Raw genomic sequence first — 20,154 nt, forward strand, 5'->3', positions numbered from 1 at the left:
AGAACCCATTCAGGACCCTGATGACCCCAGTCGTAGTAAAGCTTTAAAAGTTCTTAAGGAACAATTAGAATTCAGTTATGAATTATCTAAGTTAGCAAAAGCTCACCAAAAGAAATACTATGACCACCGTCATGACCCTCTAGAATTTGAGGTAGGAACCCTAGTATGGATGGAAACACATCCTTTAACAAGTACGACAGGTCAGCTTATGAAAAAGCTAAGTCCCAAATGGGCAGGTCCCTTTAAAATAGTAGCTAAACATTCTCCCGTAGTCTACGAGTTAGAAGACGCTAACTCAGTGCAGAATGTAGGAAAAGTTAACCCTGAGCATTTAAAACTCTAATGGACAAACTTAGCTGTCTTCGATAATGCCGGAAATGCCCCCTCTTCACAATCAAACGTTGTAGATGATCCTGAACCTAGTCCCGCAACGAATGGTGGTACCATGGACCACCCTCCTACGTCGACTTCCTCAACGACTTCATCTGAATTATCATCATCTTCTCTTTCACCGTCACCGCCTCGGGACGGTCAGGATGTCGATCAACCGATCATTCCTGCTATTCCAGATGTCCCTTCTACGTCGACATCAAGTACTCTAGAAGATCAAGCAGCGGATCAACAGATCCCTCCTGCAATTTCAGATGATTCACATCCCCTAACGGACTCTGATAGTGAACCGGGCATGGCCCTTTTTGAAGACCCTCCTCTTCTACTCCATACCTATCATGATATGCCAGCTTTCCAGCTCAATCATAAATCTACTGATAGTCCGCCTTCTGCGGCAGGGGAGCCTTCCCCGTCTGATCATGAAAAATCACTCGCGGAACCAGAGCTACATAAGTCAACTTCCAGTTTTACAGAAGAAATTCCAACGCCGGAAAACAAATCAACGTCTTCTGAACAATCAGTATCGGAACCGGTGTTACACCAATCCCCTTCTTCTGGTTTTTCGGAGGAGATTTTGGCTCCTGAACCGATTCCTCAACCGCAATCCCAATCGCTGCGTGCGTCTGATAGTTCATCGACCACGTTATCAGAGCCTATGAGAACTCCTAGATTACCCGATATATATGTAGAACCTTTTCGATTGGGATGGCGTAGAGAAGTGTGTAAACGGGCGACGGTTCAGCCAGGAGGTAAGGAAGTAGACATCTATTACCAACCTCCTGATAATAAACGATTACGGTCGAAATATGAGGTCCAAGTTTACCTCCAAAATAATTATATCCCGAACTTAACAAGGGAACATTTGTTTTTCCCGAGAGCCAATCTCTGTTTTCCCTTGGGAATTTATTTCCCAAGCAAATAAGAGGGGGTACTAAAAGAGTATCATTCTAGATGGCCGAAGGAGGACGTCCACTACCCATATACTTTGATCCTCAGTAAGGAGAGACTAATATCACAGTAAAAGGGAAGCCCTTCGGGTATGAAGATTGAACAGAAGCTCATGCAGCACCAATGAAGAAAAAATCATTTTTCTGTGAAAAACATTTTGTGAACGAACTTAAAAATACCTATACCTCTGCTAATGATTTTAAGGGTTCCTCGGGGTGACCCAAAACTGAAAAAAAAACAAGTTGGGAAACCAAAATAAAACTCTCCGAGCCGAGACGAATTTACTTTCCAAACATAGGTCCGCCAGCCAATGAGACAAACCGGAAATACATAGTTCTCATCGGCGAAATATTGCCATGATCATTTGTAAAGTTTAAAGCGTTTAATAATTTCCTGCGTATCCTCAATAATTCTAATGAGGACCTAATATCTATCACATAAATGTGTATTTAACTTTCGGCTCACTCTGAACCGTTAAGACTTCCTATAAGATGACATGAAACAAGGTCAATTCTGGTTAAAATCTAGGTTATGTTATCTCATAGACCCAGTCGTTTCAACACGTATGGAGAGATGAAGTATTAACATCCTTATTATTTAATGAAGCTAAAAGTTACGTTTACACTATATATAAATGTAGTAAAGATGATTTAAAAAGTAAACACTAAATTTTAAATCCTAATATCAAAAGATGTTCTTGGAATATTGAGATGAAACAGAGCTTTATAGCTACACAACTACTAAAAGAATCGTAATGCCGAAAAATATTTAAGTATTTCCATTTAATACTCTGCAAAAAGAAAATGTTATCGTTTTGTAAGAGATCTTTTCATCCTACTCGCTTTATATTAACTTTGATATGCGTGTACTGTTTCGATTCAGATGCAATCTTCATTACTTGTTCTATATTAACTCTCACTTGTGTCAGTACATAGAAATAAGTTTATCTTAAATAATTAATTAAATATAAATGAAATTAATTATTTTAATCGCCAGTAAATATCTTTAAAAATAGGTAAATCGTTTAAAATAAAGTTGTTCCTATTATCTTTCGAAACTTTGCTAATATTGACGTTTAAAGTGAAGGGTACCCCTCTTGCCCCCTTTCTTCAAATTTTGGGGTATATATACGATTCGTGTCCATTATAATAATAGATAAAAACGCATTTGCGTGAACCGATGGTGGAAGCCCTGCCATTGGGAGGCTAGACGTTTCTCGTAACCCAAGCCGCTCGCCGCGTACATCTTAAGCCTAACGACGATGATGGAGTAGAAGCCAATGTTACAGATTGGTGTCTATGTGGTATAGACGAAAGACCAGTAGATGGTGGTGTTATTAGTCAATGTTGCAGATTGGTGTCTATGTGGTATAGACGAAAGACGAAGAACAGAAGATGGTGGTGCTTGGAAGCCAGCAAGTACAGACTAGTGTCCATGTGGAGTGGACGAAAACCAAAACTGGTGGTGTGGGAACTCAAGTAGAATAGCCAGCGGAGACAAACACAATTTTCCAAATTTCCGTGAACTGTCAATGCAGTCCGGAAATTGGGAACACGTTTGCTCCGATACGCAAACTGCGAATGTGGGATGTGACAGACACACAGACACACACACACACCCATCCACACGTCCAGTGCAATACCTCTCCGTGACGTCATCGTCACTCGGAGAGGTTAAAATCTATAGACCCGAAGAATTTTTTGAAGATTTACTTAATCGTTATTTATACAATAAAACTGTACGTCTTAAAAATTAAACAAAATAGTTGGGAGCATTTTCAACATGAACGTGATCTATGGACCTCGCGCTCTTTCATATTGCAAGTTTCAATGAAAATGCCTCAACCATGGAGCCTGTATCGTAAGATACAGGCTCCATTGTTTGCCGCATTTTTTTTTTCGAGGATTTTAACGAACAATGATGCAAAATTGTATTTACGATTCCGTAAAACTTTGGTCGGTGAAAACCAGCCTTTCTCTTAACCCACCCTAGAGAGACGAAACTGTTGGGAAATTTTGATTACGTTGCCACGACAACCGATTTGCCATGACAACGGATGGTAGCAAGTAGCAACAGGGGATTAAAAATTCATAAAACAAACTGTAAATTTTAAAACCTAGGCGAGAACACATTTTTTCTCCCTATATTTTTGGAAGGGATTTTAGACAATAAGGGCCAGAGTCCCGTATAGTAATGTTTTAAAATTATAATAAATTTTGAGAAATTGGAATAAGCCAGAATTTTATCGATTTTTAGCTTTTATATAAAGAATTTAACTGACGATGTTCCAACTCTAGAGGCACCTAACCTAATACTGTTTAGTCCTTAACTCTATAATACATATATTAGATATTAGTTAACCTTTATCCTAAAAATTAATAATGAATACACCCGGCTAGTAAAGGGGAATACATATAACATTTTGAAGATAGTATGGCTGGAAATGTAGGCGTTCTATAGGTGGGACCAAGCTGACCCCGTTACTCGTGGCGTCGCTAGGCCTTTTTGGGGGGGCTATAGACCCCTCCCCAAAAAAATCCGTAAACCCTACCAAAAAATTGCTGTTAGCAACCTATAATTCTGTAGTAATATATAAAAAATTATAATGATAGATTCGTTAAGTTTCATCTCTGCAGAGATGAATTTCAATATCAAACAGTGCAATTTTGAAGAAAAGAACAGAGGGAGACCAGTAAAATATTTCGTGTTCTTTCGAAGGGAATCCCAATAGTGTGGACTAAAAGCTAACCAAAACTAAAAATAAACTTAAGATGAGTGAAAATCCTTCATAATCGGTTCTGTAGTCTTTATAAATAAAAGGTTGTTTATCTTTAAAATACGAATAATTTCACGTTGACACAAATTTACGGATAGTTTTTAAAGGTCTACACATTTTCCAATGAACCCATTATGCAAATTTTTTTTAAGTTCTTATAATAACTAGTTTGCTCAGATTTAGCCCCCCCCCAAATTTCAAACCCTAGCGACGCTACTCAGATAATGTTTTTTCCATCAATTAAGGAAAAAAACTGATTTTTTTGAGATCAAACAAATTTTGTTACGTAAAACCCTCATTGTTCAATATAGAGTCGAAGTTATTTCAAATCAATCTTTATAAAACTGAGAGTCATATAAATCTATCCTTACATTCAAATTCAAGTAGCCGACCAACCAATAAAAAACTGCCAATACCATGCAAGCATAAACGTGAAGACAGGAATAAGTAAACTATTGACTTATTTTAAAATGCTGGAAAGAGCTCAGGTATTGTAGTTCCAATTTTAGGCGTACTATGCCTCTAAAAAAGTAATGCTTTATGCCCTGAATTCAATGGTCAAAATTAAAAATTTGCATATCTGGAACAGCTACTATTCCACCCGAATTGTTTGCATAGAAATTATGCTGTGAAACAAGCATTGAACAGATTTTTTAAAATTGCTTCAAGACAAGATTGCTAGGTTAACTTTTACATAAGAGTGAATTTAATAGTGAATTTAATGAGTTAATTTCCATGCAATATCTTAAAATACGCGGAATTGTGAAAAAAATAATGAGGTGTAGTTATCCATAAGAAATTAAAGCATTTGAACTTGAAGCACTAACCTTTCATGACTCTCAGCCGTGATCTCCGGAAGTTGTACAGCTACGGCACATAAAGTTAGAGGAATCATGAAGAAATTCATCTTTCTTCATAGAGTTACGCTCTGAAATCTATGGCTAAGCCTACTTGACTACTATAACTCCTTTGATAATATTATTTGAACAATATATTTTACTTGAAATTTAAGGCATAGAAAAGCGTTTGAACTTCAACTGCGTACTGCTCTCTTACTTTACTAAAATCGACTGAAGGGTTTAGTTTAAACATAGAGCCGTTTAATATGAGTATAACGTGACATTAAACGTATTTGCGTATTAATTATGTAGCTTCTTCGGTATCTTTGCTCTGGCTTTTAAATATTACAAAGTATTTTTAACTCTCCGAGAGACGTATGTCACGGAGAGGTTCTGTAACGATCGTGTGTGTCTGTTTGTCTGTCTGTGTGTGTGTCTGTTTTTACACCCACGTGACCGCGTTATCAGTTACCAAATCGGAGCAAACGTGTTCTTGAGTTCTCACACCACCATCTTCTGGTCTTTGTCCATCCCACACGGACACCAGTCTGTTCTTACTGGCTTCTAATCACCACTATCTTTTGGTCTTCGTCCATCCCACATGAACACCAGTCGGTACATACTGGCTTCTATTCACCACAATCTCCTGGTCTTCGTCCATTCCGCTTGGACACCAGTCTGTGCATACTGGCTTCTAATCACCACCATCTACAGGTCTTTGTTCTTTGTCAATCCCACTTGGACACCTGTCTGTACATACTGGCTTCCAAACACCACCATCTACTGGTCTTCCGTCTATTCCACATAGACACCAATCTGTCTAATTGGCTTCTAACTCCATCGTCATCGTTGGGTTTAAGACATTCGCGCTGCTCGGCTAGGGTTACGAAACGTCTAGCCTTCCTAGGGTGGGTTGTCCACCAAAGGTTTTCGCAATTGCGGTTGTTCTTGCTGTTAACTGTAGTTCGACACCCTTATATACTACCTATTTGAGTAAGGCGAAGCAACCGGCGTATGCTTCACATCAAACGCCAAAATTAGTCAAGTCTCTCAAGAATATTTAATTGTTCTTTATCAAAACGATGTAACGCTCAATAGGGCGAACAACTAACGAAGAAAATATTTAATATTAATTATATTTATTTTGATATTTAAGATAATCTTGTTTCTCAACTGAAAATTAATACGGAAGGAGTTAACAAGTTGGGAAAACCAAAATATTACCTCTCCGTGTCGAGATGATTATATAAACTTAAGTATCCAATGAAAACGTCGACCTTTTTGCCCTCATCCTTTCCCGCGCTTTGCGCTTCCGCATTTCATCCTTACTCTCAACATTATCTTCCTCCATTTTACATACAAAAATCAAATACTCACAAAAAGAAGCGGCAAAAACTTGCTGGCTCTTTACAACCACTTAATTTGACTTAATATCCAACTTCCAAACAGAAATATTTACTGGTAGATAAATTGACAACCCACTCAAAGAAAAATTCTCAAGAATGGCTCCCGCAAATTTAATAGTTCTATTTTCATCTAGGTGGGCGTATCTGATTAGATTTAAAATATATATTTTTGAAATTTTTGTTCTGACTGTTATCTACACCTAGAAGGTTTTCAGTCAAACAAACAAGGAGCATAAACACAATAGTGGAAGCTTCAGTCTTTTTTAAAACATGTAAAACAATTATCATCTCTGCAAATAGCTTACACAATTTCTTTTTTACCAATGCCTAACCGTTTCGATTTTTCTTAAGCAATCTTAGCGCCAAACAAGTTGGGAAAACCAAAATACTACCTCTCCGAGTCGGGGAAAAGACTTGTATACGACTCAATATAGAAATACTAGAGCAACATTTTTTCGCTTTGTTTTGTCTAACGAGGCTTAAGTCATTGAATAGTTTTCTCTACATTGTCAAAATATATAATCATCCGCTAATCCTAGGTTTCAAAAAATTATTTACAAAGAATATATAAGTTCTATGTTGAATTTTATTCTCTGATGCATACCACTAACCCGATAACGATTAGCCCTTTCACTGATCTAATTGCTACCATGATGCTTTTTTCTATTATAAAATCTAAATCTGATTATTTAAACGTGTATTTAACTTTCGGCTCACTCTGAACCGTTAATGTCTCTTCATTACAGATACGATAATAAAAACCCAAAGTTTACTCCACCTCAGGTCTCAATTATTTACTCTTTCTCTCACTAAGCCTATTGCGGATCAGACTTGATTCAGCCGACAGAATCCAGGCCTTAGCTTTCTTCTTGAAATAACTAAACCAAGGATTATTCTATATACAGATGTAGTATAGCTTAAGTAATATATAAACAGCCATTTCAAATACTAATATTAAAAAACATCCTCGGAATATCAAAATGAAACAGAGCTTTAAAGCTACAAAAGTACTAAATGCATCGTAATTACGAAAAAGATTTCCACATATTCACTTTATATTATCGAAAAAGTGAATATTAAGGTTCTGTAGGATTTCTTAACACATCAAAACAAAGCGAACTGCTAACGCGGCGTACTAGTGTGACAACGGACAGACACACACAGACAAAAAAATAGACTGCTTTTTAACTCTTTCCGTATTAATTTTGAATTGAGAAAATAGATTATCTTAAATATTAAAATAAATATAATTAATATTTAATATTTTCTTCGCTAGTTGTTCGCCTTATGAGCGTTACACCGTTTTAAAAAAGAATAATTAAACAATCTTAAGAGATTTGACTAATATTGGCGTTTGAAATGAAGCATACGCCGGTTGCTTCGCCTTACTCAAATAGTAGCCCAGTACTTTTAGGGTTTGACCTAGAACATTTGAACATAAAGATGAAAATTGGAACATGTGTTATTTTTGACCCAACAACAAATATACTAAAAGTCCCCTGCTGTAGAGCGCGAGCTTTCGCCGACATCTTGGAAAATGGCCGCCGGGAATGCCAGCTACAATGTATTCCACATTCTTCTTCAAAAATTATGAAAATTGGTACACATTATGACTGAGACCACATGAGCATCATAGAAAAATTTTACAGCTCTGTGTTTGATAGTTTAGTCGCCATATTGGAAAATGGCCGCCGTGAATGCTAGGTACAGTCTATTTTGCCATGTTGTTGGAAAATTATGAAAATTGATAAATATTATAAACAGAGCTGTGTAAGCCTCATAGTAAAATATTGAGGCCATTCATCAGATAGTTTGGCCGCCATGTTGGAAAATGGCTGCCGGGAATGTCATTTGGGTACAGTATATTCTTCAAAAATTATGAAAATTGGTAATAATTATGTGGAAGACCGTCTAAACATCATTATTGAATATTGAAGACGTGCTACTTATAGTTTGGGCGCCATCTTGGAAAATGACTGCTAGAACTACTAAATATATTTCAAACATATAAATCATTTCGAAATTCCTAGATTGAGTAGATGATTTTCATTAACGTAATAAACACCAAAAAATAGCCATCTCCAAGTCGATATTATCGACGCCATCTTTAAAAATTAGCCTAAAAATTATTAGTCTAAATTCTGAGAGAAAGAAAAGTTATTCAAAGCTGTAATTCTCTACATGTTGATTAGGGTATATAATTTAATATGGGGGTTTTTACATTCTCGTGTTGTTAAAGATTAGATTTAAGAAAAATCTCTAACAGTTCGTTCAAATTCATCTCGTCAGCCTGAATTGTTTTCACAATAATTGCATGTCAGAGACCTTGATTAGGCGCAGCACCTAGCTGGGGGCTCATCATATTCCAAAATGAACCAGCAGAAACGCCGTCAAGGCACACGGGATCGACCAGCAACCCCGACAAACGCCCCTTGAGCAGGTGACAGAAGCTGGACAGTGGCGGCGCCAGGATATTCTTTGGAGTAGGCTAAAAGTTTCTCACAAATATGGGCCCACTTAATTTTTGTTAAGAAAATTTAAGAATTCATTGTTTAAATTGTTTGTGAGTATTTATTATCGTAACTCTAAACCGGTAACTACGATGACGACGAAATTGTTTATACGCACAATTTTTTGACCGTCCACAAACGCTGACCCCCACCCCCCCCCCAGATCACGCTTTTGTCACGATTTCTCAGATCCCTCCCCTAAAAACCACGTCACATTTTTAGGCCCCCACCAACGAAATGTCATCTGTCTTAATTTAAAAATTTAATTTGATCAATTTGAAAAGATACCCTTTTTCCTTGAGTGATATGACGTCCCACTCAGAAATATTTTGGTCGGCTTGAAATTCAATAGTTCTCTTCTGCTAAGCCTCTGATTTAGCTTCAGATTTTTAATGTCTGGTTGTGCTTTTTTTGTAAGCTTCAGAACATTTTCCATAAAGCTTAGTTAAAGGGGCACACTTTATTGGTTTCGACATTGATGGACAAAAACCTTAGTCTAATCGATCATGATATTCAGATTTCAAAAATATGCGAAAGAAACGAAACCATTTTAATCCGAAAAGGGATCCAACTCATCCTAGCTAATGCTAGTGGCGAATAGAATTAGAGGGTTCAAGCTGAAACTACGCGTCCTTAAGGTCCGTTTTCCATCAAGCTTTTCAAGAAGCTTTTGCTTCAAAAACTGAACCAAAACACTAAAGCGAATTCAGAACCCGTTTTCAAACGCGCTTTTTTGGGCGCTTTTCAATCAGATTCGCGTGAAATAATCGAAAAGCTGATATCCTACATGGGTAGATATTTGCATTCGCTTTTATCCTAATAAGCGCTTGACCAGGTAGTCAAGTGGTTACGTTATTTCTCTCGACCAATAGAGTAGTGGCACTCCATGTTAATTTCTCATAGAGCGTAACATAGCCAAGGCATGCAGATGCCATTACTCTATAGATCATCAATATTTTCTAGCGTCATATTTATTGCGATTTTTTTTCTCGAGAGCCGCCGGTTTTAATAACAATAACAATAACTTTATTTCATGGATATTCCTCTCAGTTTACAACTGGTTTACGTAGGAGTCCGGTTTAAGTTAAAAATGTTAATTAAAATTAAACAATATCTTTGACATATTCCAGGATCTTTGTTTTAAAAACAGATATTGAATTAATTCTTTTTATGTCGTGTGGGATAGCGTTCCATAATTTTGTTCCCCAGCTATTTACGGAATAGAAGAATTTGGATTTTGAAACATAGTCTCTATGTACTCGGGACACTTATTGTTAAAAACCTTTTGCTTAAAAATAGCTAAATGCAATGTATGGAGTTGTTTTAATTACATTCAACTACACAACAGGCCTCCTACTGACTTCGTATCAAAATTAATGTTAAATCTGACACCACCCCCAATTTGTCATGGACCGTCACAAATTTCGAAACCCCCTTCCCCCAATAAGAGTGTGACGTAGTTTATTTACGATCCCTTAGACATGTTTATTTTAACGTGAAATTTTTCACATCCTTTTTGTCAGTAGAAACAATGGGCTTTAATAATTTCCCTTCTCAACGAAAGTGGGGCCAAAATATACTACATTAAAATTCAGGGAGTCGCTGGGCCCCTTACGGCGATTATGGGCCCCCAAATTGAAACGAAAAGTAGGCTATAGCCTGTGTTGCCTACCCCTCGTGCCGCCACTGAAGCTGGACACCGTCAGCGGCGAGCCCAGCCAGAAGGTGGTCGGTGACAGGGAAGGATTAAGGCAGCAGGAGGCTCGAGGGGACGGAGGATTTCCCTCCAAGCACATCAGTGCCACACGACCGAAACAATGTATTCGCGACCCTCTTAGGGTTGCCAATAGCGGGTTGAGCCAATTAAGGCAACACCTAGGCGAACGGGCAAGGAACGGTCTGAACCAAGGGCGAACCCAAGCAACTCCCGAACCGGCACACCGAACTCAGGCCCCCTCCGATACAAGAAGCCCTTTTGCTCTGATCCATCACAGCTAGTACAGCGACAATGTCCACGCAATGCTGAGCAAACTAATTCGGATCGTCTACATCCACAGTTCTTTACACAAGAGGTTCCGTAGTTACATATAATGAGTATCAAACGTTGGTCTTTAGTGGCCTGAATGGGACTTAGGATTCGGGATCGCGAACCCATCCCCATTCTTCGCGTTTTAAATGGTTTCCTAGCTATTGAAGTAGCGGAATAGCTTGGTTCTTTTGCTAGACTATCACCCCAGAACTGGAACGTCTTCATTCTTAAATCTGAAACCAAAAATACACCAAGAAGAGAATCTCAAATGGACGCATTTGACAAAAAAGGCTCAGAGGACACTTCGTTCATTTACACGCTGTTACTGGATGTGGTTATGATAAGGCAGGGTTTAAAGTAATGACAGATAATCAACATCTTACAAATACGTTGAGAGTTTTTAATGAAAATAATACGTCAACAATAGCTAGGAAACGATTTTATCCCGAACAGTGGGGATGGGTTCGCTATCGCTTAAGTCAAAGGCCCATTCACACCACTCTGATTCCTGCATCAGATATAGCTTTGCTTTTCTTTGTTTCAGATTTTAGGATACGTTCATGAAAATCATACTCAGTAAAAAATATCGAAAAAATTTATATATCGGTAATATATTTAGTATTTCACGCAGTCAATTTCCAAGATGGCGCCCAAACTATCAGCAGCACGTCTTCAATATTCACGTCCGATGTTTAGACGGTCTTCAACGATAAATTTACCAATTTTCAAAATTTTTGAAAAGTATACCTTATCTAAATGACATTCCCGGCGGCCATTTTCCAACATGGCGGCCAAACTATCTCATGAATGGCTGCGATATTTTACTATGAGGTTCACACAGCTTTCATTATAATATCTATAAATTTTCATAATTTTCCAACAACATGGTGAAATATAGTGTACATGGCATTCACGGCGGCCATTTCTCAGCATGGCGACCAAACTATCATACACAGAGCTGTGAAATTTTACTATGATTTTCATGTGGTTACATTCATAATATGCACCAATTTTCGTAATTTTGGAAGAAGAATGAGAAATACATTGATGCTGGCATTCCCGGCGGCCATTTTCCAAGATGGCGGCGAAAGCTCGCGCTCTACAGTAGGGGACTTTTAGTATATTTTTTGTTGGGTAAACTACAACACATGTACCAATTTTCATCTTTATGTTCAAATGTTCTAGGTCAAGCCCTTTTTTAGCCTATCTGTCCTGGCCTATAGGTAGCATATAAAGGATTCGAATCGCAGCTGTAGATAAGAACATCGCAATTGCGTGAACCTTGGAGGAAGACCCCTCCAGTGGAAGGCTAGACGTTTCTCGTAACCCTAGCCGATCGCCGCGTATGTCTTAACCTTAAGGATGATGATGGTGTTAGAAGCCAGGTGTACAGACTGGTGTCTATGTGGGATGGAAAAAAACAAAGACCGGAAGATGGTGGTGTTAGAAGCCAGGTGTACAGACTGGTGTCCATGTGGGATGGACAGAAACAAAGACCGGAAGATGGTGGTGTTAGAAGCCAGGTGTACAGACTGGTGTCCATGTGGGGTGGACAAATGAACAGAGTTGTTAGACAGGCAATGGCGTAATAGCCTGTAAGTGGAATACAATTTCCGGGACTGTAAATGCGGTCTGGAAATTGAATACACGTTTGCTCCGATTTGCAAACTGCGAACGCGGTCACGTGGGTGTAACAACGGACAGACAGACAGACAGAAACACACAGACACGTCGAAATTAGAACCTCTCCGTGACATACGTCACTCGGAGAGGTAAAAAATACGAAAATTACGATTTGGCATGTAACTATAAATGAAACATTTTTGGCCTAAGTTTGAAATAAGTGCCCCCCACCTTCGGTTTCATTGAGTACTATTCAAGTTGCCAAGCAGATCTATTCCACACAAGAGAGGAAAATTTGAAAATTGCCTGAGAAATGCTCATTCTTGCTCTGAAAAACTCGACCGAGCGACGGTGCTCGAGTGTTTTACGTTCCCTTATACTAGTTAGGTTTCTTTGACTCTTAACTAATTATAATAATGGCTATTCTTTCGAGTGTTAATTAAGAACAACCATTTGTTCTAAGGTTTATTGTAGCCTGCTTTGACTATTTCGTTAGCGACCCCTAGCTATGAAAAATACAAAACAATTTGACCCGCAAAAGTTTAATTAAGTCAAATACATAACAAGTGTGACGTACTAGCGTTTTAGATCGTGTTCTCCGGCAAAACTCTAGTAGGTGAAATCTTCTCAACCTGAGAGCACTCTAGTTTTCTTGGCAAGGCCTATTTAAAATGGATGGTCCAGCTTTGTTTGGAAATTCAGAGTAAAAATGGTCGAGAAAACATTTCAGGCAACATGAAAATCGTTTGAAAGCGAGGCGTTATTTTTCATTAACCTTATTTCATTTCACTGTATAATTTTAAAGCGAATGAGTTCAACTTGTTTCAACCCTTCATGCTGTTTTTCTTATACGCATTTCCAGAAAGCGGACCTGGTTGCAATTCCAATGAATTTCGAATATGCAATGCGAGATAGTAAGTGGTCAACATGAACAGTGCCATTCACGTACGCCCATCAAAGATTACTGTCTGCCAAAAATCTGACGTTCAACGCTTCTCCAATCGGAGCCTTTGAGGATTTAAAAACTATTTCCATTGGTGTAAGTATAGAGACGTGAGTCCGTAAATTACCGGCAATTTTACAGTGGTAATTCATCGGCACATTACGTAAATTACCACGGTAAAATACCATACGGTAATTTTTGTTATTCCATATTTTTACCTCTCCGAGTGACGTATGTCACGGAGAGGTTCTAATTTCGACGTGTCTGTCTGTCTGTCGTTACACCCACGTGACCGCGTTCACAGTTTGCAAATCGGAGCAAACGTGTTCTCAATTTCCGGAAATTTTATTACACTTACAGGCTATTACTCCATTGCCTGTCTAACACCAGCAGCCTCTGGACACCAGTCTGTTCACACTGGCTTCTAATCACCACCGTCACCTGCTCTTTGTCCATCCCACATGGACACCAGTCTGTACACACTGGCTTCTAACCACCACCATCATCTGCTTTTTGTCCATCCCACATGGACACCAGTCTGTACACACTACCTTCTACTCCATCATCATTAAGGTTAAGACGTACGCGGCGATATACTACCTATTTGAGTAAAGCGAAGCAACCGGCGTATGCTTCATTTCAAACGCAAATATTAGTCAAGTCTCTCAAGAATGTTTAATTATTCTTTATCAAATTGATGTAACGTTCAATAAGGCGAACAACTAACGAAAAAAATATTTAATATTAATTTTACTTATTTTAATATTTAAGATAATCTTGTTTCTCAACTCAAAATTAATACGGAAAGAGTTAAAAAGTAGTCCATGTTTTTGTCTGTGTGTTTTCGGTCTATTGTTACACTAGTGCGTCGCGTTAGCAGTTCGCCTTGTGTTGATGTGTTAATAAATCATACAGAACCTTAATATTCCCTTTTCCATAATATTAAGTGAATATGTGGAAGTATTTTTCGTAATTACGATGCCTTTAGTAGTTTTGTAGCTTGATAGCTCCGTTTCATTTTGATATTCCAAGAACATTTTTAATATTATTATTTGAAATGGCGGTTTATATATTACTTAAGCTATACTACATCTGTATATAGAATAATCCTTGCTTTAGTTATTACAAGAAGAACGCTAAGGCTTACACTATGTCGGTTAAATCAAGTTATTCTACAGGGCCGGTAGGCCCTTGTTGATATGACTTGATACCGTTTTGTAACGTTAAAGTAATATTCACCCGCTTTTGCTAATTTCCTATGGAGATTAACATGGGTTTTTCGTGATCTTTCCCCACCGCTAACTTAAAAACTACAGCGAAGTTACTTTTCGGAATTATCTTAAATTAACAATTAAGTATTCAGGATGTGCTATCAGCCAGTTTGATCAAAACAATTAAGTCTAAGTATGTTAATTTTAGTTAATTACTGAAGTACGGCTTTGACCATCGTGATTGGACATAATAATTAGCTAGATCTCTTGGAAAACTCAGTGTTACTACGTATCTGTAGTGTGGTGGTTATCACGTCCGCTTCACACGCGGAAAGTCCTAGGTTCGAGCCCAGGTAGATTCATGTTTTAACCATCGTGATTGGACATAATAATTAGTTAGATCTCTTGTAAAACTTAGACTTACAACGTGTCTGTGGTGTAGTGGTTATAATAAATATTTAACAATTATTTCACTTCACTTGGTTTAATAATGTGACATAGGTAGCATACTTTTTCCCTTCTTTTAAAACCATTAAAATAAGTAATATTAGAAGTTCAACAGATTTTCAAAAAAAAAAGATGTTAAAAGCCACTGTAAATGGTGCTTAAATGCCTAATATTCTCTTAATACTTCCAAATAATTTTAGTAAATGGCGTGAATTGATCATAGAAATGGGGTTAAAGTACACCGTAAATGATGTCTTTTTTGGCACTGGAAAAAACAGCATATATGGTGTTTGAATGCACCTTTATATTTTAGAGTGCAAATGTATGACGGTAAAGCAAACATAATTATTCAAAATTTAATTACATTAAGACTGAAGTGACAGATATTATATAAAAACGTCTTGGTTTGGACCAAGGCCGAAAAAGCAAACGATATGTGTGAGGTTTATCAATTGACTGAAGTTTCAGATATTGAAATTTTTTTCTAGTTATTTTTATCCACTCAATGCTTAATCAATATTTAATTCAATCAACTGATTTTACTGTTAATCGATCTAGTCCCTCTAAATTAATTGAAAAAATTACATATCTACGCTTTTTCAAGAACAATTACATTTTCCGAAAACATTTTATCATGAAATTAATTGTTATTGAAAAAGCGTAGATATGTAATTTTTTCAATTAATTTAGAGAGACTAGATCGATTAACAGTAAAATCAGTTGTTTGAATTAAATATTGATTAAGGATTGAGTGGATAAAAATAACTAGAAAAAAATTTCAATATCTGAAATTCAGTCAATTGATAAACCTCACACATATCGTTTGTTTTTTCGGCCTTGGTCCAAACCAAGACGTTTTTATATAATAACCATAACAGGCCTAGTGAACTAAAGAGTGAATAATTGAGGCCCAAGGTGTAGTACACTATGGGTGTCGATTTTCGTGACTGTATTGAAGAGACATTAACGGTTCAGAGTGAGCCGAAAGTTTAATACACGTTTAAATAATCAGGTTCTATTATAATAGAAGAAAAGATCATGGTGGCAATTAGACCAGTGAAAGGGCTAATGGTAAACGGGTATAAGCTACGGAGTGTTCATTCTTTTTATGGTGCGCAAGACTCTCAGTGCGTCTAGCCACAAATCAGCTTTCGTGTTATTTAATGTTAACACTCATGTTGGCAAAATAAGAGTATTATTGAGGTGAGACGATAGCGTTTACACTGTAAACCAGTTGTGAATGTAGCTATGAGTATATAGGGTAAACAGCTGAACGTAGACAATTGGGCCTTTACAAACACATAAAGTTTATATCTCTCCAAAATTTATACACTTCATTTCCTGTTCTTTTCCCCATTGACTGATTTCCATGAGTCCAAGATTTGTCCTTATTGGATGTAAAATGTCGTCTGTGAACGCGCATACAATCCGAAATAAAACATACGAAGTACTCTAACTATGTAATTTAAATATAATGGCAGTTTTATTCACGTAATTTACAAACATTGTCTAGTTCCGATAAAATAACAACAAAAACTATTACAACAACTGAGTTTTCTTCCCGTATGTTTGCTTATTTATACAATAAATTTTCAATAGTGAAAAACATGTTAGCCTAATATTTGATTACAAGAAATCGCCTTTTGTTACATAGCTTGCTAAAAATCATATTAGTTAAAACATAGTCGTGAACATCCCAGTGTCCTTTAAAGTACCCTTTAAATTATAATTAAGTTGAATTGTCCAGTGTTAGTTGACAAATCTTCGAGGCGGGTAGCTGAAGGATGCGATCGGCTGTTCGTACGGAGACCACTCTGACACATCCGTCGGTCCCAGGGTGTGCTTCTTGAATGCGCCCTAATTTCCATTTCGTAGGCGGGAGATCGTCATCCTTGAGAAGCACCAGATCATTGATTTGAAGGTTACGTTTAACTGTCTGCCATTTGGGACGTTGCTGTAGTCGCGTTAGGTATTCATTCTTCCAACGTCTCCAGAAATGTTGCAAGAGATGCTGGCCCAACTGCCATCTAGTTAGTCGATTCGTTTTGGAATTTGTGAGGTCGGGTTCCGGGATATCCGTCAAAGCGTCGCCAATAAGGAAATGCCCGGGTGTTAATGCTACCAAGCTATCTGGATCGGTCGAGAGTGCTGACAGCGGTCTGGAGTTTAAACATGCCTCAATTTGGCATAGTAGTCATTTCTTCAAATGTTAGTGCCGTAAGTCCCACGACTCTCTTCAGATGATATTTTACAGATCGCACACCGGCTTCCCAGATGCCTCCAAAGTGCGGTGCGGATGGTGGGTTAAAGTGCCATTGAATGCCTTCTTCTGTGGCCCATCGTGAAATTGCAGTTCGACTGGATGGCAGTGTTGTGAACTTGAGGAAATTTCGAAGTTCTTTGTTGGCGCCTTGAAACGTGGGCCCACAGTCGCTTTAGATGTCCGAACTCTTTCCTCTGCGTGCAATGAATCGTCGAAGTGCGGCTAGAAAGGCTTCGGTGGTCATGTCACTGACAACTTCGACATGTATGGCTCGGGTTACGAAGCAGACAAAGAGTGCAATGTACGCCTTGAATGTTTTTTGTCCTCGAATCTTCATGGCCTTGAGTACGAATGGCCCGGCGTAGTCCACACCGCATTTTAGAAAAGCTCTGGCTGGATTGACACGAGCGGCTGGTAAGTCCGCCATTTGTTGTTGAAGAGTGACTGCCTTCTGTCTGACGCATGGGATACAGCGGCGAATGTGAAATCTCACGGCATCTCTTAGACCGCAAATCCAGAATCTTCGCTGAATGACAAAGGCCAGTAGTTGAGGCCCCGCATGCAGATGTCTCAGATGTTCGTAGACAATGATCAACTCAGTTAATTTGTTTCTCCGGGGAATAATCATCGGATGAACCCGGTCAGTGTTGATTTTAGCGTGGCGAAGACGACCTCCGACTCATAGCATCCCATCTACGTCAATAAATGGATTCAGTGAGAGTAGTTTACTTTTCGGCGGGATTGGTTGAGATTTCTTGAGATTGCATAGCTCTTCAGTGAAGTTTTGTTGTTGGACGGACTGAACCCAATATCTCAAGGCGTAGTCTATTTCGGGCGTGGTTAATGGGCCTACGATTCGGTCTGATTTCGGAGTGCGTGTGTTTGTTATGAATCGACGAACGTATGCCGTAGTTCGCAATAACGTGTTCAAGGATGAGAACTTGTCTAGTAAAGATGTGTCAGTTGTTCCATGAGTTGCCGTTACAGGAAGTGGTCGGGCTTCGGTGAGACACTCGTCAGTCTCCTCCAAAGGGATTTGTCCATGAAATGTCGTAGTCTCATCGAGCCAACGAGGTCCCTGCCACCAGAGATTATGATTTTGAAGCTCAAGTGCTGATATCCCTCGGGAGGCGCGGTCCGCAGGGTTGTGCTCGCCTTTAACATGATGCCATTGAACTCCAGTGACTGAACCCTGGATCTCAGATACTCGATTAGCTATGAAGGTGCGCCAGCGTTGTGGAGGAGAGGCCAACCATCCCAAGACAGTCATCGAGGCAGTCCAACAGTGCGTTTCAGGAGCCTTGGTTTTCAGTGCATCATGTATGATCTTCATTAGGTGGATAAGGAGAACTGCGCCGCAAAGTTCCAATTTAGGTAGGGACACCTGTTTTAGTGGAGCCACCTTGGTCTTCGCTGCTATTAGATGCGTTTGAGCCTTGCCGCCCTGAACAGTCCGTAGGTATACAGCGGCAGCATAAGCCTTTTCTGACGCGTCGCAAAACCCATGAAGGCTGACTTCTTGAAATCGTTTTTGTGCTACATGCCGCCGGATACTGAGTAGTCGAATGTCTGTTAAATCAGTCTGGAATGCCTTCCATCTCTGGATTACAGTGTAAGGTAGTTCATCATCCCAATCGAGTTTGAGTTTCCATAGATCTTGAAGGAGTATTTTCATCTTAATGATCACCGGCGCTAATAATCCCATTGGATCAAAAACCTTCGCTACTTCCGAAAGCACAATTCGTTTGGATAATGCTGGCTGCTCTGGTGATACGGTCACAGCAAATGAGAAGGAGTCCGTCCCCGGTGTCCATAGGAGACCAAGAGTCTTGATGCGTTCGGTATTGTCAAGTGTCAATGGTCCTTGAATCTCCCGTAGTTCAGCAGGTAGCGATGTGAGCAATGCAGGATCGTTAGATGCCCATTTTCTAAGTTGAAACCCAGCTTCTGAGGACGCCTGGCGTAGCTCATTTTGAAGTTGAAGCGCTTGATTAGTATCTTCAGCCCCGGACAGCAGATCATCAACGTAGAAGTCTTCTGTTAACGCGTGTGCCGCCTTGGGGAATTTATACTGTACATCGGTTGCAAGTTGCTTTAGAGTTCGTGTAGCGAGGAAAGGTGCCGAAGCTGTTCCGTATGTGACGGTTAGAAGCTTATAGTCTCGTGGAGGTTCAGAGGCGTTGTCACGCCACACTATTCTTTGTAAGTTGGTATCTTCCGGATGTACAAGAATCTGCCTATACATTTTCTCAATGTCTGCCGTTATGACGACTATATGCATCCTGAAACGAATCAACAGGAATATTAAGTCATCCTGAGTTTTGGCTCCAACCAGAAGCCGGTCGTTAAGAGATAGTCCATTGGTAGATTTTGCGGAGGCGTCAAAGACTACTCCAAGCTTCGTGGTGGTACTGGACTCTTTCAAGACTGCATGGTGAGGTAAATAGAATCCCTTCTGAACTGCATGATTTTCTCTGGTTAACAGTGACATTTGACCCAATTTGATGTATTCATTCATAAATGTCCGGTACTGAGTGTACAAGTCGGGATTTGATTGTAGACGTGTTTCTTGGTTTATAAATCGTCGAACCGCCATTCGTCGCGAATCTCCAAATTCTAACGGTCCATTGATCGGGAGCCGAACGACGTATCTTCCATCTTTGTTCCGCTTTGTGAATTTGACGAAGCTTTCTTCATACTGACGTTCTTGTGGGGTGAGCATTCGCTTCGGACAAATCTCTTCCAATTCCCAAAATCTAGCAAGTTGCT

The 20,154-nt window shown here is 39.0% G+C and overlaps 2 protein-coding genes across 2 annotated transcripts; both read right to left on the reverse strand.

Annotated features, from left to right (window-relative positions):
- Nucleotides 1-16,851: 16,851 nt before the first annotated feature.
- LOC149664263 (uncharacterized) lies at nucleotides 16,852-18,013 on the reverse strand. The gene is made up of 2 exons (XM_089842017.1): nucleotides 17,572-18,013; nucleotides 16,852-17,270 (listed from the first exon to the last, which is right to left on the reverse strand). Exons 1-2 carry the CDS (start codon nucleotides 18,011-18,013, stop codon nucleotides 16,852-16,854), a joined length of 861 nt encoding a protein of 286 aa, XP_089698143.1.
- Nucleotides 18,014-18,064: 51 nt separating this feature from the next.
- LOC149664264 (uncharacterized) lies at nucleotides 18,065-20,107 on the reverse strand. Its single transcript, XM_089842018.1, has one exon. It carries the CDS (start codon nucleotides 20,105-20,107, stop codon nucleotides 18,065-18,067), a length of 2,043 nt encoding a protein of 680 aa, XP_089698144.1.
- Between the last annotated feature and the right edge of the window lie 47 nt (nucleotides 20,108-20,154).

This window comes from Phalangium opilio, unplaced genomic scaffold, assembly GCF_054372755.1.
Source record: "Phalangium opilio isolate 3A_F unplaced genomic scaffold, DU_Popi_V2 ptg000061l_1, whole genome shotgun sequence".
Taxonomy (NCBI): Eukaryota; Metazoa; Arthropoda; class Arachnida; order Opiliones; family Phalangiidae; genus Phalangium; species Phalangium opilio.

Coding starts and splice junctions, on each gene's coding strand:
- LOC149664264 (XM_089842018.1), bottom strand. CDS start 20,107: ATGCTCACCCCACAAGAACGTCAGTATGAAGAAAGCTTCGTCAAATTC.
- LOC149664263 (XM_089842017.1), bottom strand. CDS start 18,013: ATGATTATTCCCCGGAGAAACAAATTAACTGAGTTGATCATTGTCTAC. Junction 17,271..17,571: donor CATTGCACGCAGAGGAAAGA/GTTCGGACATCT, acceptor GACCGCTGTCAG/CACTCTCGACCGATCCAGAT.